Source organism: Trachemys scripta, chromosome 4 (assembly GCF_013100865.1).
Source record: "Trachemys scripta elegans isolate TJP31775 chromosome 4, CAS_Tse_1.0, whole genome shotgun sequence".
Classification (NCBI taxonomy): domain Eukaryota; kingdom Metazoa; phylum Chordata; order Testudines; family Emydidae; genus Trachemys; species Trachemys scripta.
Window position 1 is genome coordinate 14,684,773 of NC_048301.1, and position 24,322 is coordinate 14,709,094.

Below are 24,322 nucleotides of genomic sequence, written 5' to 3' on the forward strand. Positions count from 1 at the left end.
GTGGGGGGGGGTCTCTAGCCCCGCTGTGGGCACGGGGTGCCGGTGGCGGGCTCGGGGTGTGTAGGGGGGTCTCTAGCCCCGCTGTGGGCACGGGGTGGCAGGCGCAGGGACCCTGCAGCCTGGCCCCGCCCCCAGCGCGCTGCAGGCCGCGCTGTGTCGCCGCGGGCCCGGCGGAGGGGGGCTCGTCCCCAGCCCGCCCCGCACACAGCCCTACACGTGAGACTCCGGCCCCCTCCCAGCTGTTTGCTCAGCTGGCCCAGCCGGCGAGGGGGGCCGGGCGGCTGCGAGGCCTCTCAGTGGTGCGACGCTTGGCTGGGCCGGCCCCGCCTCCCCGCCCACTCGCCCTCAGCGAGGAGCGAGCAGCCCGCCGCCTGCGTGGTCAGAGCCGCCGCCGAGCCCATCCCCTCCGCAGGCCCCGCAGCCTGCCCCATGCGCTGAGCCCCGGCCTTCGGCTGCGCCTCCCCCCACCTCTGCGCGACCCCCTGCGGGGCTTGAACCGCCAGCCCGGACTGCGACAGGCGCCGCCGTGCGAGCCCGGAGCGGCCGCCATGGAGCTCAGCGGCGAGAAGAAAAGGTACCGGGGCCCGCTCTCCGCCCGCGATCCTCCACCGCCGGCCCTTCCTCTTCCTCATTAGCAGCCCGCGGGGCTTCGGGCCTGCGCCGCGCTCCCCAGCCGCCGCACCGGGGACTAATCCCCATTACCCCCTCCCCCGCTCTGCCCCTTCTCCCCGGGGCAGCCGGCTCGCGCTGCCGCCCTCTTCCTCCCCCCCCCCCAAGTCTCCCCGGCGTTTGGGGACACCCCACCCCCCCTCGGCCCCGGGGATCTATTCCTGCACTCCCCGTCACATTCCCCTTCTCCTCCCCCGCTTATACTCTCTCCTTCCCTTCCCCCCGTATCCGTACCCCTCCTTCCCTGCCCCCCGGGGCGCCCCTCTTTCCCCTCACACAACCCCACTCCCATCCTCCCCAGCCCCGGCTCTCAGGAGAGTGCTGCACTCTCTCCTTTCTCCTCCTCCCTACGGTCCACGTCGCCATTTTGTGGGGGGGAAGGGAGGGGAGTGCAGATCTCAGAAAATTAATATCCAGGATTTGCGCGGGGAGCTGGTGCCAGTTCTGTTTAATGTAACTTCGTCTCCAAGATAATTTATTAACCCCAGTGACACTTAATGCATAGGCACCGTGGAATTCAGTGGCCCGAGCTGCTGTTTTTCTGCCACACGGTGCACTAGACAACTTAAAAAAACCCACCCTTGTTCTGGTCTTGGCTTAGAATAAGTAGGGCCTGACTTGCAGTTGATTAAATGTGATGTATGTTCACCTGATTTAATGACTCTGTACTGTGTATGGTTTGTTAATATGTGAGTATAATAGTGTTAGAATGAGAAGAGGGGATGGCTTAGTACACTACTCTTGTTCAAAGCTCTTTACAATCTGTCAGAAAATAGATATAAACCAGATTAATGAAGGCAGAACAGTTAAAGGCAGCAGAAACGAAAATACACAGCTATATAGTAGCTATTTCAAAAGTTGAGGGATTTTTAAAGCCAGATTGGGAGTGAAAAGAATGTCTATATATGCTTAGAAAATAAACACAGTATCTTTTTTTAAAAGTACAAATGTGATTAGATGTTCTTATACTAAAATCAACTCCAGGGTGCTGTTTGTACTGGAAAGGATATGTGAACAATGAACTGTGACGTCTTTTTTTTTTTTTCTTTCTTTCTTTTAAAGGCATCTTCTGCAGTTTTGGTTTCCATAATTGGCTGTTTTTTTTGTTGGGGAGGGAGGAAGAGTGGCGATTATTAAAATGTTGAACCCATAAGTAAAAAATTCCTCTTCAAGATGCTGATCCTCTAGAAAAGAGAGTTTACTGAACAATATATGTTCCAAAGTGGAAATAACTTTATTTTTCTCTAAGAATTTTTAATTCAGAATCAAAAAGGGGGAAATGAAAGCTTCAAGAAATAAACCTTATTATATGTTGAAGGTGTAGAGTTTGCTGAGGATTATTTTGGTGATCAGGTTTTTAGATCAGACAAACCTCCACCAGTGCATTTTGTGGAGGGATTAATTTAATCTCAATCTACAGAAGGCAGAGTATGTTTATATTGTTGATACCTTGATTTGTTATCTTGGTCTTTGTATCAGAGAATCAACTGAGTAGGTCAAATGAGATAGATATAAAATGCTTTACTATTTAAATGATACTGGCAATAAGACGAATGAAATATGTTTGTGGCTGAACTAGGTTTTTCTGGTGGTTATTGATTTTGTGCAGTTAGAGGTTGCAAATACTGAGCAATTTACCTGTGGGGAAGTGCTACCTTTGCACCAATTGCAATTTATGTTTCAATTTAAAAAAAATTCTTGTGTAGAAAAATGCATTCAAGTAGGGTACATATGGGTGGTGCCCATTCTAAACCCATGTGTTCTACTTAGTGCTAATAACTATCAGGAAGCCTCATAGAAGATATTGCACCATAAGTAAGTGACCTTTTCTTTACTGAGCTTGGTCCAGTTTAAAGGCTGGTCTGGAAAAGGTTTTGCGGATTCAGTTTTTGTAGTCCCCTCATTTTGTGTCCGTGACTGTTATTTTTCTAACCATCTTCTTTTTCCCATTTTCCTGCTGCTGCTGGATGTGATCTGCCATTTTATTTTATTTTATTTTTGGATGTAAGAATCAGTGTACATAGGAGGGAGGGGATAAATTAAAGGTGAAGCTCAAGAATGAGAATTTATTGGCTGCTGCTTCCTGAAGACCTATTCAGAACTTCCTTCTGAATCTTCCTGTGAAATTGTATTAACTCTAAAGTATTGTGGAGTATGTTTTTTTGTTTGAAAAAGAAACAGTATAAAATTGATGTTGTAAATGCATAGAACAAAGATGTGGGTAGGCAAAAAAAGGAAGGATATGAGTTGACATTCATGCAACTTGGAGCAGAGAACTTGTTGAAAGTCAGTGTTACTTGAGAGGCAAGGTGGATGAGGTCATATATTTTATTGTGCCAACTTCTGTTGGTGGAAGAGTCAAGCTTTCAAGCTTTTTGGTGGGCTCTTCTTCACCCACCTTGTCTCTCTAATATCTGGGGACCAACATGGCTACAATATTTCAAATATCAAGTGATCCTTAACAATCCCAAATTGTTTGAGGTGGGTTTAGGTTTGGCTGTGTGTATTAAAGGATTCTTTTGAAGCTGATTCTTTCCATTTTCCAGCAATGTTTTCTTGAAGCTACAGAAATGCAACATTTTAGCCAAAACTTTAGTGATGAAGACTCACTATTGTTTAATTTTCTACTCCCATACATTCATTTAGTTGAATCCCTCTTATTTTACACCACATGAACATTGATGTTTATTTTTAGTTTTGTTAAAGTTTATCTCGTATTTGGACACATAACTTAAATCCTGGGGTGGTTTCCATCTCCCCCTCCCCCCGAATGTTGGAAACAACTAAATTTTGTAATTTTTAGCAAAGTAAGGATTTGGATAAAAGTTGGTATTTGTCATAGAGCAGAAAAAGAGTTGCAATACTATAAATACAGGAGCAGCAAAGATTGGGAAACAATCTTACTTGACAGTTTACTCTGCAATTTAATGTAAAAATAAAGGAATCTTAACACTTGGGTACATTCGATTCATGAGTATTGCAAGAGGATATAAAGCGAGGCTAGTTGTGTGCTGTGAAGTCCTGAACTTAATTATAGAGGCGAGTAGTTATAGGTATATGAAGAATGAAAAAGAAAAGCTGTATGTAAATGTAGATCAGTGATGATAGTAATTTTAAATGTGAATTGGTGGCTTATGGACTGACTTACTGACTCATGGAAAACTTTGAAAGACACTTAAAAGCTGTTCTGCTTTATGTAGCTCAAAACTTCTGTAGTTCTAGTTTCTTTCCTTATGGACATTGAGCCCAGTATAATTAGCAAACTGACACATTACTGACAATTATTTGGGTTTTGCCTCTTCCCTTGCAGTTAATCCATCTTCAGTACAGGCTCATGGAGGCCTGTTGCCACTTGTGCCTTGTGGGAAGAAACAGGGTCTCTGAGAGGGGGGTTTGTTTTAAATTAGTAAGCCTCGGTTGTAATTCTTTTGGGCTTTTGTTAAACAGGATAATGCCAATATGCTTTTACTTTATCTCCAAATATGGTCTCTTTACTCTACTATTAGTTCTTTGGTGTGACTCTCACCAAAAACAAAAGTAATCCAGCCTAACAGGATAGTATATGTTAAAGGAAACATTGACCCCTACCCCTAAATTTTATAAATGGGGTACAAATGCTTGGTGCTGCCAACATAGTTTTTCCTCTATTGCCATGATGTGAATGCTCACCATTAGCATCATGACACTTGCGCCATCTTAAGAGTATGTGCTGCGTAGTATTATTTATTAGTTAATATTATTAAAGACATGCTGCTTGTGATTACACATACTAGAAAAGGAAACTGAACAAGAACTCTATCACCTTCTTTCTTGATACTATAACACTTATTTCCCGAGTATTCAATAACTTTTGGAGTAAATTGTTCCTTCTGTTTTAAATATTATCTATTAAGGGTAACATACGGGAGAATTTTAAGAGGTAATCTCGAGTGTTCAGTATGCCTCATAGACCAGTAGTTTACATGTCTATAATGCAACACTCATATTTGGTTTTCTAGTTTCATTAAAACTGCAGTTATGATCTGCGTGTTTAATTCTTAGTTGGGACTTAAAAACTTGACTAGACATTCATTAGTCCATTCCAGTATGAGAAAAGAGGGTGGGGTCTCCAGCAGCAAAACCTGATGAGAAGCCAAGTTCCAAGGCCAACATGTACACAGATGGAAGGGGAGAGACAGTTTTGCTGAGGTTATTCCAGCATGTTGTCTCTGGAACCTGCTTGTGGTCTCCACTGACTTGTGTACATCATGGACTTTTTGTGTTTAAAATAAATAAATAAATTATCTCTGTTATCACTGATTCAGCTCTGCCAGTGTGAGCAGTGGTGGGAAACTCAGCCAGAAAGGCTAATCTATATCCTGGATATCAGTTGCTGATTAGTAAAAGTCTGAAAAATTTGAAGTCGCACTTCCCCAGGTTTTGTGAGGGAGGAGGAGCTTTTCTGTCTTTTTCCATAGGTACTTACTGTTTCTGCAGGGATGGGGGGGAATGGTCTCCATTGCTTTACCTTTTTAATCAGCAATGTTTTGAGTAATTAGCTCGTGTGTCCATTTTGCAGCTTCTCATTGCTTTACTAAGTATGCATAGCATGATAAGCACAAGGTTTTGAATACCATCAATAAAAATTATCAGAATTTTGTTAATTTTACTTTTTTTGATGTTTTAACAAAGTTATGAGTAACAGAAGTGGCACTCTGGAGCAATCTATATCCAAGATTTGGAAAAGGACTAGTTTTCAAACAATAATCTAATGTAAAATTATCGTCACAAGTGCAAGGGCTAGAAACTTTTTGGTAAACGATAGACAATCAACATTTGCAGAATCTAAGCTAAGTACTGTTGCTAGCTAGGCAAGCCTCTGTCTTGCCTGGGGCCAGTTGCTTTACCAAGCCCTGCTTCTGAATAGGGAACATCTAATTAAAACACGCATTGCTTAATTTTTTTACATTGTTCTCTTTGTGGGGATGTTTCCTATATAATCTTATCCTAAATGTGAAAATAACTAATTGAAAGTTAAAGGTGACAATTTAAAAAGGGAAAATAGGCAAATAGGGGAAAAAAAAGGTTCTCTTAAAAATGTATAAAGAAGGCATGAAAAGTGTTCAATTTGCAAATTTTTATGTATGGTTTTTACATATTAGAAATCCAGCCGCCTTTTCCTTTGACTGCTGCTATATGGTGACTGGAGAACTAGTGAAATTGATATCCTAAGAGTAAAAAAAAAAAAACAGAAAACTGAACAGTTGGAAGGAGAAGTGATATTTTTTTTAGTCACTTATTGTTTGCAATTTAACACATTTAATTTCACTTGACTAATGAGCATTCTGGATAAAGTTTTAAGACAAGGCTTCAGTAGCTGCACGTCTCTGACTTGCATTCTCTCAGTAGCATTAAAGATTCAGAGCCCTGGCACTCATACACTGGAATAAGTGAATTCACAGAGGGAGCTATTGTGAAATATTTTATTCCAGTTAATTTCCCTGTTCCCTGAGAGTCAGCTCTCCAGTTCATATGCCGCGGTCCACTAAAAGTCTTCCTGAAAAACCAGGGGAATACCAGACTTGACATTCCTGTTACTTCTGAGGATGGAAAAAGGGCAGAGCAAGCACAATGCCATTCCCTGCCCCGTCCATTTTTGTTAGAAAAATCTGCCTTTACATATCTCTAGATCCTTGTCTGAGAGGAATATTTCTCCCTCAACTTGGCTGCAAACAAGAGGGAGAGGAGTGGGGAACAGTTTTGTGACTGCTGGTTGGTCAGAATCTTCCTGCTACTGAGAGAATGCAAGTCAGAGACGTGCCGCTACTGAAGCCTTGTCTTAAAACTTTCTGGTGTGGCTCAATCAGTGATAATAGTAGGAGAGCTAGCATAGAAAAATACTAAATATCAAATGGAATGAATTTATAACAAATGCCAAGATTTATCAGAGCATTCAACAGCTCATTAGCTCTAAAGCAATCCAGAAAAGAAGATGGAATTATTTGGGATATGTGTTAGGAATGAAGCCAGAGCCTCTGCCATGGCAGGTGTGTTCTTGGGCAGCTGGAGGAACACTGAAAGAATCCCTCCAAATGCTACTCGGGGAGGGAAAACTTCTGGAACTTGACGCAGAGAACATGCAATGAGCTGTTGAGGATAGACCAGGATAGTAGAGTGTTGTTTGTGATCGAAGTAATGTCTGACAGTCTGGGAAGAATTCAGATTATGGATTTTATCTTCCAGGAACTGGTGTGATTTGGCCTACCATAAAAATGCTATTTATAATGTTGTAGGTAGGGATTTTTTTCAGTTTTGAAAGAGTAGCATTTCAAAACCATTAGAAATGGAGGAATTATATTAATATGGATGTATTCCAGCAGTGTCTCTTTTTAAATACTTTTTGCGTAAATCACAAACCCCAAAATTCTCTAGGGTTCTTTCTGGAGCCAGATCCCCCAACTGATGGAGCTATGCCAATTAACATTGAAGCTATGTGAGTTTACACCAACCTGAAGATCTGGCCCAAGGTATTTTGTTCAAAATAAGTGAGCTGATAAAGATGAACGCCTCATCGGATGTATACCTATACAATATCTGACCTGTATTTGTTTCCCTTTGTTAACGTCTATAATATCCAGGTTTATAATGGCAGTGTCCTCCATTTTGATATCTACAACCTTTACATTGATATACATGAGACATTTTAAACTGCCCTGCTGGCACTGGAAATCTGACCTGTCAAGAATATCACTCTGAGTAGCTCTTAGGAGAGTAAAGATAGTCATTAAACTTGATTTCTGTTGCAAACTGACTAGATTTATTTCAACCCTCGTGAAGATTTATAACATTTGGCCATGTGTGGCTTCATGTTTTCATCCTACAGATAATAGCTATTAATTATTTATTATGTATGTATTGTAACTCCTAGGAGTCCCAGTCATGGCCCAGGACCACATTGTGCTAGGTGAAGTAGCAACAGATAATCCTTGCCCCCAAAGAATTTACAATCTACCGTAAGTATCAGACAAGAGACAACAGATGGATACAGAGGCAGATTGATGGAGGAGTGCAAGAAAACAGTGAGAGGCTGCAGTCTCAGCCACCACAGCCTAATTATTGTGAAGTTTTTGTAGGAATCATGGCAGAGCAGGGTTTGAAGAAGCTTTATGAGTTAGTTTTGCAGATATTTATGAAGTGCTCCTCTGAAGTCTGAGGGTTAACATTGGAGAAAGCACAAAGGTGCTTGCTTGAAAATGTATCAAGTGGGTGGTGAAGGCTGGCATCATGGGCGGATCAAAAGTGGGAGGAGTTGATTGTTTAATACACTAGAGAAGGGGGAGCCAGTGGATGGATGCAAAGCTGGGGGAGATGGTCAAAGGGACAGGAAAATGTTCTCTGCAGCAAAATTCTGAATGGATGGGCAAAATTGCATTTGTCAAGGCCAGAGAAAAGGATGTTGTAGTAACTGAAATGCTAGATGGGAGTCTGGACGAGAGTTTCAGCTGTGTGGATGGATAGGAAAGGGTGTATCTTAGAGATACACCTCTACCCCGATATAACATGAATTCAGATATAATGCGGTAAAGCAGTTACCCTGGGGGGGAGGGGCGGAGCTGCGCACTCCGGCAGATCAAAGCAAGTTCGATATAGTGCGGTTTCACCTATAACATGGTAAGATTTTTTGGCTCCCGAGGACAGCGTTAATGCGGGGTAGAGGTATATTATGCAGAAAGAATCTGCAAGACTTGGGACATAGCCTGGATGTGGTGATCTATGCGTGAGGGTTCCAACTCAACAATGACACCGAGGTTATGGGCTTGAGTGACAGGCAAGTTGATGATGTTTTCCATGGTCAGTGAGAAAAGAGATAGCAGGGAGAGTTTAAGAGCTCTATTTTAGCCATGTTGAGCTTGAATTGATGGCTAGACATCCATGAAAACATGTCAGAGAGACAGTCCAAGATTTTAGTTTGGACACAACATGGAGCATTTGGAGTAGAGAGATAGAAATGAGCAAAATATTTTAAATAGTAGTATATGAATGTATATTTACTAAACATTTAAGGAAAAATCTGCAAAGTAAATAAACTTGTAACTTGCATTGCATTGAACAGGAGCTCAAATGAAAAACTGAGCAAGCTGCAACACTTGGTGCTTACAATACAATAAAACTGTTTTGTATTACAACGCTGGGAGGTTTTAACAAGTCATTAACTTTTATTAAACATGCCCTTTTCAACAGTTTCAACACTGATGTGATTGTCATAGTAGTACCTAGCAAACAAGGATGACATCTGCTTTTTAGAATCCATGTTTCGTTGTACTCCTAATTAAAATCAGAGTAGCTTTCTTTATATGGGATCTTTTTACATTTCAAGAGGGAAAAGAAAGTTTTAAGAACCCAGGACATCTCATCTTCAGAAATTTCTTTATGCAACTCACATCCCAGGATAAACTTACTAGTAAACTGAAAAGGCAAAATGTTTCTTAAAGGCCTTTATATTTTGTGTTTGGCATTTTAATTTTCATGCTCATTTGAATGTATGGACTTGTACTGTCAAGCCACATGTGGCTTCACTTCTCCTTTTAAAAAAACAAAAAACCTCACATCTATAAAGCCTACATCTGCAGCTCCTTTCCAAAAATATGAAAAACAAGAGGCAATGACTAATTACAGTAAAAGCTGTGTTATCTGGCACTTTACCAACCAGAAAGCTCTATAAACCGGCATTTCTGATATTCATTGAAAGTCCGGTTTATAGTCCAATTGGTGCAGGACCAACAGGCTCTCTACCTGGCACCACACGGCTCCCCGGAAGCAGCGACATGTCCCTGCTGCTCCTAGGTGGAGGAACAGGCATGAGGGGTTCAGAGTGCAGGATGGGTTGTGGGGTATGGGGTCTAGGAGGAAGTTCAGATATGGGAGGGGGCTCGGGGCAGGGGTTCAGCGTGGGAGAAGGGTGTGGGGTGCCAGATCTAGGTGGCACTCACCTCAGGTGGCTCCCCGCAAGCGGCAATATGTCCTGCTGGTCCTAGGCAGAGGTGCGGCTAGGCGGCTCTGCACAATGCCCCTGCCCTGAGTGCTGGCTCTGCTGTTCCCATTGGCCAGGAACCGTGGCCAGTGGGAGCTGCGGGGTCGGCGCCTGTGGGCACAATAGGGCCCCCATCTTTGGGGCTTTTAGACACTACTGTCCTGAATAACAGCGTGCAAAGGCCATGGCGGGAACTTTGTGACACTGCAACTGATTCATAATTTAGGAGAGCAGAGACATTGTTTGCTTTTTTAATATTATATACTTAAATATTATATATTTAATATCATCTGAATGATAGTGAGTTTAGATTCCTCACTCTTCCCTTACCCTCCAAGAATTGAATTAGCAATATTCTTCCCCTGTCACTTCCAACTTTCGTATTTTTGGTCACTGTCACCTTGGGGTATACAGATTTCACCCATTCATTAAAACTTCTATTTAAAAGTCCCTTCTGAACAAATCCACCTTCAAAATGTAGGAGGGAGGTCCTTAATTCTGTAAGGGGGGTAACTAAGTGTTGTGTAGATAATTGTAAAATGTGTTGCTTTCTGGGCTTCCCTAAAAAAGTGAAAATGGAGTTGACTAGACATCTTTCTGTCAGGAAGATAGTGAGAAGAGTAACCTTTTGACTGGTCAGCAAAGGCTACCTGTTGTTGAACTGCTGTGAAGTGAATCTTCCAGAATGGGATTTTCAACTAAAATTCTACACTTGAAAGCAAAAATATACTGTTTCTGGAGCCAATCTGAAGTGAAAAAATGTAGTAACAAAATTACAGCATTTGTATTTGCAAATGGATAGGTATCTACATACCTGTATATATTATGCTGGATTCTGAGGTTAATAGTTCTCTTAAATCTTCAGTGACATGGCCTTCAAATTTTTATATTTTTGCCATTGGATCTTGGGCCCCTCTATTAAATGTCCAATCCTGAAGGTCAATGTGAAATATATGACTTGTAACAATAATTCTTTAAACTTCCTGCTGGTCTGAGTGGTAATTCATAGAGCAGTATTCATCATATTGGAGACTGGATTAGCATAGGTTTGTGTATTGTGGAAGTGAGTTTAAACTGAGATCAGGATGTAGCAGAGAGCTATCGATCAGTGGTTCTCAAACTTTTGTACTAGTGACCCCTTTCACATAGCAAGCCTCTGAGTGTGAACCCCCCCTTCTAAATTAAAAACACTTTTTTTTGTATATTTAACACCATTATAAATTCTGGAGGCAAAGTGGGGCTTGGGGTGGAGGCTGACAGCTCACGACACCCCCCACATGTAATAATCTTGTGACCCCTTGAGGGGTCCTGACCCCAGTTTGAGAACCCTTGCTATAGATCATGCTACAGTGAATTCTGTAGACTAGCAGTTGATAGAGGGGGAAAAAAGGGGAGAGAGTAGAAGAGAAGAGGCAGGTGCACTATCAGACTGAGAACACCAGATCACAATGATCCAGTAACACAGACTGAGCAAGATGATGTCAAACTCAGAAGCCAGTGCACTTGTTACACTGGAGGTCTAATAATATCGGCTCAGAAAACCATTTACATAGGATATAGACCACAGAAGCAGTGAGTAAAAGACATCCATGTTGGAAAAGACTGAGACACTGTTGATGTAAACGCGGAAGAAATTTCATGTCTGACCAAGAAACAGTAAACCTAGACCCTGAAGCTGAAGGGGTGGCACACATCTATACTGATAACTGTATGAGAGTATACCAGACCTTCAAGAAAGTAAGTCGGTCAGTCAGTCCATTTGAGGAAGGAAAGAAAAATCTTTCTAGCTTTCCCAGTGCAATTAGTTAGAAACACCTTGTTGTTGGTCTATGCGTTGGAGACTGCCATTTCTTGGAGCAGAGGTTACTCCACTCAGTGAAAAGCATGGTGAAACTAATTGTTGGGGATCTGCAGCTGTGTTGCAGCTAATGGGAAAACCCTACAAAGGACACCAAAAGAACTTCCTGAGTTTAAATAGAACTATTTAAAATCCAGCCTTATTAAAATTCATAACCAAGAGTAAAATCTGAAATTTCCTTTTCCCATATCAGATAAGATTGTTCTGACACAGTGTAAGGAAAAATATGACCTCTGGGAAGATATTTTATTTGTAAACACCATAAGATTTTTAAATCCTTGGTTTGAGTAGAGCTTTGCATTCATTTTCTAAAATACAGGGTTTTTTTTAATATCCTTGAGGAAAGTGGACTGTTATTGGCTTCATTCCCAAATATTAAATCACAGTGAGCTTTTGTTGATGTGAACATTATGGGAGGGGACTGTAATGTCAAAGAAGTCCAGAATCTGAATCATTTTATGTAAGTTTAAAAGAATAGTATTTTCACTAGACTATTATCTTTGCTGATTTGAATTCCTTCCTCCTTGTTTCCATCCAGGTTCACTATGGTAAGCAGAGTACATCATGAACTTATGAAATGAACACAAATATAATGGTGTCCTTTTATTTCCTCCCACCTCGAGTCTACAAAAACTGGGCTTTATGGGGATGTTATTGTGGAAAGGTTAGGTCAAAGAGCTTTGCATTTTATTCTGACGGCACAGAGCTTTGAAGTAATCTCGCTGTCTTTTGGGAATGCCAGATTTATGGGCTGTTTGCCAAGAAAGCTCTATTTTCTACTCTCGGAAGTTTCACAATCTGTTGTTCCTGTGAAACATTTGTTGAAGAAGGTTGTGGTCAGGCAGTGTGAGGCTGTCCCCAGCTAAGTTGGCTCAGTCCTATGGAGGGCTTTGCATAGGACTACAGAAATATAAAACATGGCTCCATATTCACTGGGAGCCAGAGAAAAGTGGAACACTGAGATTAAGCTGGTTCTGTTGGTCTAGGTTCCTAAGTGGACTACTGTGTTCTGAACCAATTGCAGCTTTTAAGGTTGATTTCATTCCTAAATACAAAGTCATTTTAGGAAATTTTGCAAGACTGAAAACTAGTAACAGATAAAACAAGTTGTTAGAGGACTGCTTACCACAATAACAATGCATTTGTATATGATTTCTTGTGTTAACAAAGAGAAACAAATTAATTAAAGGTTCAGTTCAACTCTGCCTAACTTTTACCATCATCCAGTAGGTAATTAGCCAGAAGACTTACACTGCACTGGCAGGGGATAGGTTTTGTGTGTGTGTGTGTGTGTGCGCGCGCGCATGGTATTGAGAGGGCAGAGGTGAAGAAAGGATGCATGTATTCATTTGTGGAGGGGAAACTTAGTGATTTTTTTCCATGATTTGAGGACTTCAGTAGCTCAGACATAGGTTAGGGGTTTGATACAGGAGTGGGTGAGTGAGATTCTGTGTCCTGCGTTGTGCAGGAGATCAGACTAGACGATCATAATGGTCCCATCTGACCTTAAAGTGTGTGATTCCAGTGAGAACACTTTAATCAGGGAAGTTGTTTTACAATAAGCAGAAAGCAGATTAGGATGGAGCAGAAAGCTTAGACAAGCAATGCATGTAACTTCAATGTGCCCTTATAAATAAGGAATAAAGTTAAAGCCAAATTAAAGTAACGCATTCTCCTTTGGTACAAGAATACTAAGTTAGCTGCAGATTTAATGTTGTCTGGCAATGTAGCTGACCCAGCCACTGCTGAACCCAGGATGTACTACAAATCAGACCACAAGTGCTTAGCTCCACAAAGAGGATCCATAGGGCTGTTGTTCTGTTTCAGGCTTCATCAGGACTCCCGTCCCTGCACCATGATTTGTGACGTGGTTTCAAACCTTTGACCTAATTTAGTACACTGTTGTGTCAAGTGTTAGGAGTAAATGATGAGTGAATCCCCTGGTTGCTCAACTGAAAATACCACAAGACCGAAACTTTAGAACTTTCTTTCATGAATTAACTTTCATTAAATGAAGATTTATCTAGTAGACAAATCATTACATTTATACACTAAAGAAATTGTATATAGAATACTGCAAAGACCAGACTGAATTCTGCCCATTTCAGCTTAGGATGGTCCCTTTGCTTCCAAGCTTCAGAACTTTCACCCTCTTCCTGCTCCAGTCTGTGCACAGCAGTGATATTTTACTGTTTCTTTTTCTTTTTCTTCGGATCCCCAGAATTTCCACCAGAACCCTCTTGCTCTGGTGCCATCTTTTTGTATGCTATTCCAAAGAGCTTGAGAGAAGCTTACTATAAGATGGATGTTGTCTGTCTAATGTTTTCTACTGTTTCAGCATCTTTATGAGCCAACAGCTCTATCGTTTTTGCAATTTCTTCCCTCAGTTTGTTGCACTCATCTGCTGGCAGCTGATCCTTAAACTCCTCTATCTTGGATGATGCCTTCTGTTATCTTCACAGTTTTGACACGTTACTTTCTTCGTCTGTCTTTCTCTGAATATTTCTCTGCAGTCTTCACCATGTTCTGAGTGCCATCTTTGCTGATGTCACCACAAGACTGGATCACAATTTGCTGTTCGCGTCCTGTCCCTTTATCCTTTGCTGACATGTGAACAGTGCTGTTAGCATCGGTGTCAAAAGTGACTTCAGTCTGGGGCACTCCATGTTGAACTGTGGAAATTCCTACCGGAGTGAATTGCCCAAGAAGTATGTTGTCAGCAGGCTACTATAGAAAACACCTGGCTTTTCTTGGGTTGGAACCATTGTGTTCCTGTTGATGAGCTGAGCGAAGACACCTTCCACCATCTTGATTCCCAGAAACAGGGGAGTCACTTCCACCAGCAGCACGTTGGTGATATCACCAGTCTTGAATTGCGGCACCAATAGCATCAGTTTTATTGGGATTAACTGCTTTGCTAGGAGCACCGTCAAGCAGATCCTGCACAGTCTGCTGCCCCTTAGGCATTCTGCTCATGCCACCAACCAGGATAATTTGCCAGAGTCATTCTTGCTGACTTCAGCATCCTGCATGGCTTTTTGGCAAGGTGCTACTGTCATCCTGATCAGATCTACTACAGTCCACGTAAACTGGGAACAACTCAGCATCATGCTCAAGTGCTTTGGTCCAGAAGCATACATAATAAGATATGGCAAGTTAGTGTCCATCTGCTCGCACTTCACTTTTTCCAATGCAACTCTCACTGTCTGAAGAGCCATGTTGTTTTGTCAATGCCCACCTCTCTTGAATTCCTTAACTATATGCCTGTCTCTTGAATTCCTTAACAATGCTGCAGCAAATCCTGATCAAAACCTTAGCCATCTATGGTCATTAACCCCTCCCATCTATGTGAATAGAGGCAGTTCTCTCTACTTGCACATTCACGAAGACAACTATGTTGGCTTTCATCTGGATGATTGTCTTCAAAATCATAAGTAATAGAAGTTTGGGTCAGATTTCTTATATTGTAGAAATTTGGGGGGCGGGAGATGGCAGAGTTTGACTTCAATGCCTAAAATTAGTCACCCAAGTGTTATGCTCATGGCCTTAGTTTTTTGAATGAAAACTTTTAATTCTTCAGAAACTGGGGGTGTTTTCCCCCCCACTTCGTCACAGCCTTTGCAGGAAAAGTGCCGATGAAAAGTAGGAAAATTTATTTGCTAAATCATAATACTTATTTTCAGTTACTAGAAGTAATTAGCTGGTGAGCAAAGTACTTGTCAGTAAGTGTAGTTCTTATAATTTAAACAAAGATTTTCAATGAAGTGAGAGAGACACTTGATATGCTCTTCACAAAATCCAGAAAACTTCAGCTCAGTTTCTTAAGATCAGATTTATATTTAACTGAGATGTTTTAAATGTTACCTCAAACAATTTACTGCCAGCATAACTCTTGACTTTATAAGTAGGGCTGTCAAGTGATTAAAAAAAGCTACTTGCGATTAATGGCGCTGTTAAACAATAATAGAATACCATTCATTTAAATATTTTTGGATGTCTTCTACATTTTTAAATATATTGATTTCAGTTACAACACAAAATACAAAGTGTTCAATGCTCACTTTGTATTTATTTTTTATTACAATTACTTGCACTGTAAAAAAATTCACCAAGTACTGTAGTGCAATCTCTTCATCATGAAAGTTGAACTTACAAATGTAGAATTATGTAAAAAAACAAAACAAAACTGCACTCTAAAACAAAACAATGTAAAACTACAAGTCCACTCAGTCCTATTTCTTGTTGAATCAATTGCTCAAATAAGTTTGGATACAATTTGCAGGCGATGTTAGTCTGTGTCACCTGAAAGTGAGATCAGGCATTAGCATGGCACTGTTGTAGCTGGCATTGCAAAATATTTACGTGCCAGATGCACTAAAGATTCATATGTCCCTTCATGCTTCAACCACCATTCCAGAGGACATGAGTCAATGCTGATGACGGGTTCTGCTCGATAACAATTCAAAGCAGTGCGAAACGACGCATCTTCATTTTCATCATCTGAGACAAATGCCATCAGCAAAAGGTTGATTTTCCTTTTTTGGTGGTTCGGGTTCTGTAGTTTCCTCATCTGAGTGTTGCTCTTTTAAAACTTCTGAAAGTGAAGTTTTAAAAGAGCACTTCAGATTCTTAAACCTTGAGTCAAGTGCTGTAGCTATTTTTAGAAATTTCACATTAGTACCTTATTTGCGTTTTGTCAAATCTGCTATGAAAGTGTTCTTAAAATGGATGATGACCCAGCACATGTTCGAGACTGCTATAACATGAAATATATGGCAGAATGCAGGTAAAACAGAACAGGAGACATATAATTCTCCCCCAAGGAGTTCAGTCACAAATTTAATTAACACGTTATTTTTTTTAACAAGCCTCATCAGCATGGAAGCAGGTCCTCTGGAATAGTGGCCGAAGTATGAAGGGGCATACGAATGTTTAGCATATCTATCATGTAAATATCTTGCAACGCCGGCTACAAAAGTGCCATGCAAACATCCGTTCTCACTTTCAGGTGACATTGTTAATAAGAAGCAGGCAGCATTATCTCCCGTAAATGTAAACAAACTTGTTTGTCTGAGCGATTGGCTGAACAAGAAGTAGGACTGAGTGGACTTGTAGGTTCTAAAGTTTTACATTGTTTTGTTTTTGAGTGCAGTTGTGTAAACAAACAAATCTACATTTGTAAGTTACACTTTCACGATAAAGAGATTGCCTACAGTACTTGTATGAGGTGAATTGAAAATACTATTTTTATAATTTTTACAGTGAAAATATTTGTAATAAAAAATAATATAAAGTGAGCACTCTACACTTCGTATTCTGTGTTGTAATTGAAATCAGTATATTTGAAAATGTAGAAAAACATCCAAAATATTTAATAAACTTCAATTGGTATTTTATTGTTTAATAATGCTATTAATCGTGATTGGGGTTTTTTTTTTTTTTTAGTTAATTGCGCGAGTTAACTGCAATTAATCGACAGCCCTAGTTATAATTAAATATTAGGTTTTACTGTTGCCTGGATTATTTTATTTCTTCAGTTAGAGATCATGATGTGCATCGGTGATTTAGAACTAGAATCTGAGGGCAGCCTATGGATTCTTGGAAACCTAATTGTACTGAAAACTTCCTGTGAGGTGGCTGGGGTTAAACCTAGTTATTGGGGAATGACAAAATGGCATGTAGTGATACAAAAGTTATTATGTGTCTTTTTGCTTAAAAGTCCAAAATAATTAGTATATCTAGCCACGTAAGATGTTACATTAATAGTAATGGTCTCTTTCCCCTTCCCCCTCGGATTTTCAGATAGGGCAGGAAATTAAATGTCACAAGGAGATAGATATATGCGCAACTAAGTGGGAGAGGACTTTTCCATTACATTTCTAAATGTTTTGTGGTAAATCTTTTCTTCCTACGCCCAGATCCTTTAGATTAGATAAGAGTAAACAAATTGTTTTTATTGGATAGTAGTCCTGTGGGTTACTGTTTTGGCAATATCTTTTAAAATATAGGTGCAGATTATGTGGGTGTGGGGTGTCTGAGTCAAGGGGCAGGAGGGGAATTTGAGTCAAGCTCTCCACAGTGGGCTTTTGTGGCAGGTGGACTTGGCCTTGGCAGTTCTAGGCCATGTCTAGTTGCACAGGTTTGACTAAAATCGGTTTGCACCTGGCTTATTGGTTTAGCTTAAGTCTGTAAGGAATTGATTTAAGTTAAATATAAGCCAGATTTAAGTCTGCCTATGCAGACTTTTCACGATTTTAAGCAAATCATTTGAAACCGTTTTGTTAAACCAGTGCCACTTTTGTGTGTAGGCAAGGGCCTAGCCAGTTTCCTTTTGCATGTAGCTTTATGTAAAGGCTGATTAATTTAATTATGGATGTAGTGGATTCTCCATCACTTGAAGTCTTTATCTCTGAGATTCAGTGTTTTTCTAAAAGACAGGCTGTATGTACTTCAAGCAGAAGTTTGGTGTAGGTGTAGGAATTACTCCGTGGATTGTGTTATGACAGAGATCAGATGATATGAACAGAATGGTCCTTTTTTGGCATTGACATCTATGACTCTATTGGCTAGTTGATCACCAGACTGATGATATCCTCCTGATAGGGAAACAGGGTGAAGTCTCCTTGCACAAGCACTTTGGGGGTGATACTGTATAATGCTGCAGAAATTGGGAATAAAGTCAAACTGTGTAGTCAAGAATAGACATTGAGAAGAAGGAGAAAAATAATTGTTACCCAGTTTTCGCATGAGTTAGGAGCTCCCAGAAATGGGGACAGCCAAATTCCTCAGTGGGCTGGTGAAACAAGTCTGTAGCTGCTCAAAGCATTGTGGAAAAGGCTAAGATAAAGGAGAACAGGAGTACTTGTGGCACGTTAGAGACTAACAAATTTATTAGAGCATAAGCTTTCGTGGACTAGGAGATGGGACAGCAGCAGTACTTCAACCAGAAAAAAACTATCCAGAACAAAAAGAAGCAGTAAACCAGCCTACTGTCTATGGCAAAGGGTGTAAAGTACAAGTAAGGTACAGAATGTGTTTAGTACAGCTGTATTTGTTTAGGTAAAAACATTAAATTGCAATGGAATAGAAAAACAAAGTGTTGCTTAATTTATAAAAGTAGATGCATGAAACTACGTGGCAAACGAGCAAAACAAATAGAATATTCTGCCACATCCTAACTTCTACAGGATATGTATAACTTCTTCCATTTGTAGTGGTAAATAAGAACAATGCACATGCTGGGATAAATACTAGTTTGCAAACATGAGTTGTTGCTACAGAGCTTACCTTATTTAAACCCAGCTCTCCAATTTAAAAAAAAAACTTATTTTGAGGCAGTGGGAACCTGTGTAATATGTTAATCCAATGTTAAATTGCAGTGGTCCCAGCGGTTAACTGTGTAAACTGCTCTTGAGTCTGTGTAGCTCATAGTTTACATTTGGAACTCAGTTGACATTTACTCAGATATTATACATACATATCTCAGTGTTAGATTATTAATTTAAGACATCCATTAAAATCATTACTCTGAGTTATGATACACAACCAGCTTTAGGTTTCTGTTTGCTTCTGCATTCTATCAGCAGAAATACAAAACCGAAATGAATGCTTGTTGCTCTACGAACGTGAAGGAAACATACTCAAGAGTGCACATTACTTTTCCTCTGGCCTGAACAGGTGCAATGTTTTAGCTTACTTGACCCATAAAGGTAACCAATCCTTCATCTGTTGTTCTCTCCACAGTTTCTTTCAGTAAGCAAATAAGCTTGCCCTGTGATGAATTTGTAGCTGAAGATACAATTTCTAATTTTTCCTTTTTACGACAATAGGACTGTAGGAGCTCTTAGGAAAAATTTGAATGCCTCGTGCTGTGCTGAAACAGAAAAGCACTAGTATGAACTTGGAATCTTCAGGCCATATTTGAAGATGGTAACAAAAAAGAAAAATTGTGCAGCAGAATGGAACCTGATGTAATGACCATAGAAGGAAGATGTTCTCTTAAACAGCAGACCATATTGCCATCCTGACTTTCACAAGGAAAAGAACACAAAGAATGGTCTGCCTTCCTCAATAAATACATGAAAGGAGAAGTAGTTTCTTTCATCCCTCTAGTCAGAAGGAATCTAACTTCAACTGAAAAATTCTGCAACAGAAATTAGAGGAGGGAAATTCAGAGCCTAGCTTCTCGAGCTGAAACAAATTCAAGTTTTACTGTTCTGAACTAATATATCCAAGCCATTAGTTAAAAGGGCAATTGTGGTTTTGTCTGAGAATGGTGAAATGGAAACGATTGACTACAGGAAACGATTTACGATATTTCATAGAATGACTCTAGTTCCTGAAATCATGCATTAAATCCCCGTTTGTCCAAATGTCTGGAGAAAAGAATAAGCAGTAAATAACTAATCATGATTGTTGTTGTTTGTTTGCACCTCATAATTAACCAGAGGAATAGAAAAGCTGGCAGAAAAGGCACCAAATGCATGGTCTGATTGGACCCTACTTACGCTGTGCTCAGTCATGCCACAACTGCCAGACTAACAGGACCCTGCTCATGCTGCAGGTCAGCCATGTCACATTTGCAGGACTAATGAAATCCTGCTTGTTTTGGGTTGACCACGCCCCATACAGCCAGCCCTGGAGAGCTGAGAGGATGAGCTCAGATATAGAGGAATAAGCAGGTGGTAAGAGGCCTCTTGGCCCTCCATAGTTAAAACAGAGTGATAAACAAGGTGTGAGTCGGCCTTATGGAAGCCTTTTTCACCCCGCAATCCAGTTAGAAACAAAAGGACATGTCCATGCAGCTGTTACGTAGCTTTGCCTGGTTCAGTACAGGATACAGTGGTGGCCAAAACCATGTTAGCAGCTTTGAAATTTTCAATAGGTTGGTTATTTGGGGAGCCATTGGACAAAGTGGTGACAGTCCTCAGATAAATCAAAGAAGTTCTTACAGAACCGTCCTGGTTCCAAACCTGGGAAAGGAAAAGCTGGTCTTATTACAGGCCTAAGTATCCTTTTCATGGCTACTCTGGCTAAGTAATGAAGGTGAGACTACAGCAAAAACAGGTGAAACATGTCTAAGTCTGGCTTCTCCTCTTTACGATCTTCCCTCAGTGCAAATTCCAGCACTAGAAACGCTCTCCGATTGCAGTTGGCTTCTCTCAACATCTGACAGATGGGTCCTGGATGTGGTTCGACAGAGGTATATCAAAGAATTTTCAAAGATATAAACTTGTCCTTTTTTCCCTTCTGGGGAGTTGAGGATAGCAGAGAAGAGGTGAACTATGCATAAGGCTATAGATCATCTTTTGTGAATTGGCGCGATAAGAGTTCTCAAGGTCGAGATGTTTCTCCGGCCATGGCTCACTTTTGTTTCTTGTCTAAGAGATCCAGGAAGGACTGAGTGATGCTGGACTTAAAACGCTTGAACAAGTTCACAAAGAGGACTAGATTCAAGATGGAGACATTGAAGTCAATAGTGGTGGTGATCTGCTAGGGGGCTTACTTTCCATCAGTTACTTTGAAGGATGCCTATCTTAATATGCTGGTTCACCAATGCACAACTGATTTTTGCAATTAACTCATGGGACCGATCATTTTCAATATAGCATGCTGTTTTTTGGACTGTCATCCACTCCTTGAGTGTTCACAGAAGTCCTTGTCGTCTTGGTGACTGTTCTCAGGATGAAGTGTGTACAGGTGTACCTTTTCCTGGACAAAGTTCTGTTCGGAGCCTGTTCTTGGGTCCAAATGTCGCAACAGATAGTTTCATAGTAAATTTTGAAGTTCTTTTCAACCATTTCAGTGCCTAGTACATCTTGAAGTATTGATTAGACACAGAGGCCCACAACTAAAAGACTGGACAAGACCACCCTCCTAAGGAGGTGCCGGAGGACACCAGTAAGCACTCTAAAAAGTTGGACTCTTCCCTGTTTCTCTCTAGGGTATTGGCTCCAAGATTCTTCCCCATCTGCTGGTCCCTCTATCAGCAGCAACAAAGATCATCATGTCTCAGCTGGTCATTAGAACACAGCAAATCAACTGTGATTTCGTTCTTTCTTCAGGGCTAATCTCCCTTTCTCTTCATAACTCTTTAGCTGTTCATAGTTCATTTTCCCTTATCTCTTTTTGCTATTCCTTTTCCCAAAGAGACTATCAATGCTTTTTTTCTCTGTTTTTTTTCTTCTACAGCACTTTTACTGCTTTTGGCACTTAGCAATTCACATTGTTACAGATCCCATACCTGCTGCCACTGTATGTAGCCGTTCAGGGCAACTGCATCTATATTTCCGTTCAGTGTACAGCAAGGGAACTCTCAGACTTCTAGCTCCTCAGCTATTGCTTCTTGTATAGAGAACTTTCTGCCTCGGGTATTTCCAGACTGCACAGTTTCCTGCCTTTACTGTGTTTATTCCTGGCATAGGTAAGTTGTCCAAGGACACCTGCTTGCTTTCTCTTCAGAGACAGTTAACATGTTTTTAATTGCTACAGTAATAAGGCACCGCACAGCACTTCTTATTCAAGCCTACTTTATTTTTAAGGTAAAAAGCATTACAGAGAAAACGTACTAAAAACAGAAAAAGAATTTACATACATACTAATAAGCTTAACAGAGTTCACTCTAACATAGGTTCTGGCAGGAGCAATCCTCCTCCTCCCCACCCAGGCTGATTCCTTGTGGTTACGAATTCATCACCCCTGCAGCTCAGAACAAGTACCCAGTAGGCCCAGTCTTTCCTACTCTACCTTAGGGACTGGGATCCTGTCTGTTCGTTGAAGAAGGCCTTGGGCCAGTTTAAAATCAAAAGGGTATTCAAAAACCCTTTCTTTTTCTGTTAGTCCCTGGAGAATACACTTGAACTAGTATATGCTTATTTCTCCAGGAGGTAGCTTTAAATGCTTGATGATGGAGGGAAGTGCATTAGTCTCCCTCCTTCCCTCCTAGGGAAGGTACATACTGCCACAATAACACATACATATATACACCGCTACCTCGATATAACGCCACCCGATATAACACAAATTTGGATATAATGCGGTAAAGCAGTGCGGCGGGGCTGTGCACTTTGGTGGATCAAAACAAGTTCAATATTACGCGGTTTCACCTATAACACAGTAAGATTTTTTTGACTCCCAAGGACAGCGTTATATCGAGGTAGAGGTGTAACTGCATTTTAATACAATGTATCCCAAAGGTATTAACCCTAATTCCATAAGGTTTGTTCAGAATGTTGTCCATCTGTCACAGTCTCAGCTTACCACCTGCCCAGTCATTATCTGATTATAACTTACTGTGTGCATTCCAGCAGAGGTGAGCTTTGAGGAAGGACTTGAAGGTAGTAGCTTTACAGATTGTAACTGGGAGCTTATCCAAGTTGTAAAGACCAGCCTAGGAGAGAGTATAGATGTGTTTGATGGAGCAAAAGAAGGATTAGGCAATGAGGCTGGCATCTTTGGTAGAGCCCACCTTGTGATAATAAGTCAAATAGGAAGGGATGGGCTAAACTGTGAAGCGCTTTGTAAGTAGGGACAGGAAGTTTGTGTCCGATGCATTAGAAGACGAGGGACTAATGGAGGGGATTAAAAAGAGTGTATGTGTGTGTATGTGTGATGTAGTCAGAGCAACAAACCAAAAATATCTTTAGCAGCTGTATTCTGACTGAACTTGAAGGATAGGGCAAGTTTGGAGGCATTGAGGCCAGAGAAGAGGAGTTCACGATAATCGAGGCATGAGCTGATCAGGGCTTGGACAAGAGTTCAGCAGTGTGAGTAGAAAAGGTCATGTCTTGCATATATTGAGGAAGAAGCTGCAAGATTTAGACAAGGTCTGGAGAGATGGGTAAAAACACTGAGTCCACTATAAAGCCAAGATTATAAACTCTGACAGGTAGGGCAGCAGTGTTGTCCATCGTGATAGAGAAAAGGGGGAGAGGGGAGTGCTTTAGGTGAAAGAACAGGAGCTCTCTTTTTTGCTATGTTAAAATTAAGCTGATGACTGAATGTAGTGAAACTTCACTAGCACAGTAATTTGATATTCTCAGAAGAATGCTGCATGCTACTTCTAGACAAACTATTTTTTAAACAAACTTTGTTTATAAATCTTTTTTTGCATTTGCCAGTTTAATCTTGCAACGGTCACATTCAGAAATGCCCAGAATCTTTCCATTGAAGCTGCAGTGTGTATTGTCAATCCATATTGTCTAAAATGGATTTTGGTTTTAATAATCCGTTTTTGTTTAATCTTGTCTGTGAGGATTTTCTGTGCCGGAAGTCAGAGATGCATGTGCAGATATGGAATAGTATCTGCCCTTACATGGAATATTTTAAATCTTTCTACAAAGACTCAGATATGTCATAACAAATATACCAGCTAGCAAGTAGCTTAGATATAAAGGCGGAAGGAATTGGTTTGTCTTGCTGTGATAACGTTGCCTCCAATGTATGTTAATCATCTAAAATTTTATTCATACAGGATTAGTTCAGATCGCAGAAAGGAGAAGTCTAGAGATGCAGCCAGATGCCGAAGAAGCAAGGAATCTGAGGTCTTCTATGAACTTGCTCACCAGCTGCCTCTTCCTCATACTGTCAGTGCACACCTTGACAAGGCCTCCATTATGAGGCTGACTATCAGCTACTTGCGCATGAGAAAGCTGTTAGATGCAAGTAAGTGAATCAACTTATTGTGGCTTACCAACAGAGACCAGGAAAGGGGTATGAGTGATCTGAACTCGCCCCATCCCTTTTACATTGGTTAAAAATATCCCAATGGAGGGAGGCGATCAGTG

At 40.8% G+C, this 24,322-nt stretch overlaps 1 protein-coding gene and 1 pseudogene across 1 annotated transcript in view; one reads left to right on the forward strand and one right to left on the reverse strand.

Moving 5' to 3' along the window:
- Positions 1 to 366: 366 nt before the first annotated feature.
- HIF1A (hypoxia inducible factor 1 subunit alpha) overlaps positions 367 to 24,322 on the forward strand; it is a 44,191-nt gene continuing 20,235 nt past the window's right edge. The window contains exons 1-2 of the mRNA XM_034767660.1: positions 367 to 574; positions 24,010 to 24,200. Of these exons, the coding sequence (XP_034623551.1) occupies positions 549 to 574; positions 24,010 to 24,200 (217 nt within the window). The 5' untranslated portion in view covers positions 367 to 548. The remainder of the gene's footprint in view (positions 575 to 24,009; positions 24,201 to 24,322) is intronic.
- Positions 13,724 to 15,456, reverse strand: LOC117875993 (annotated as a pseudogene).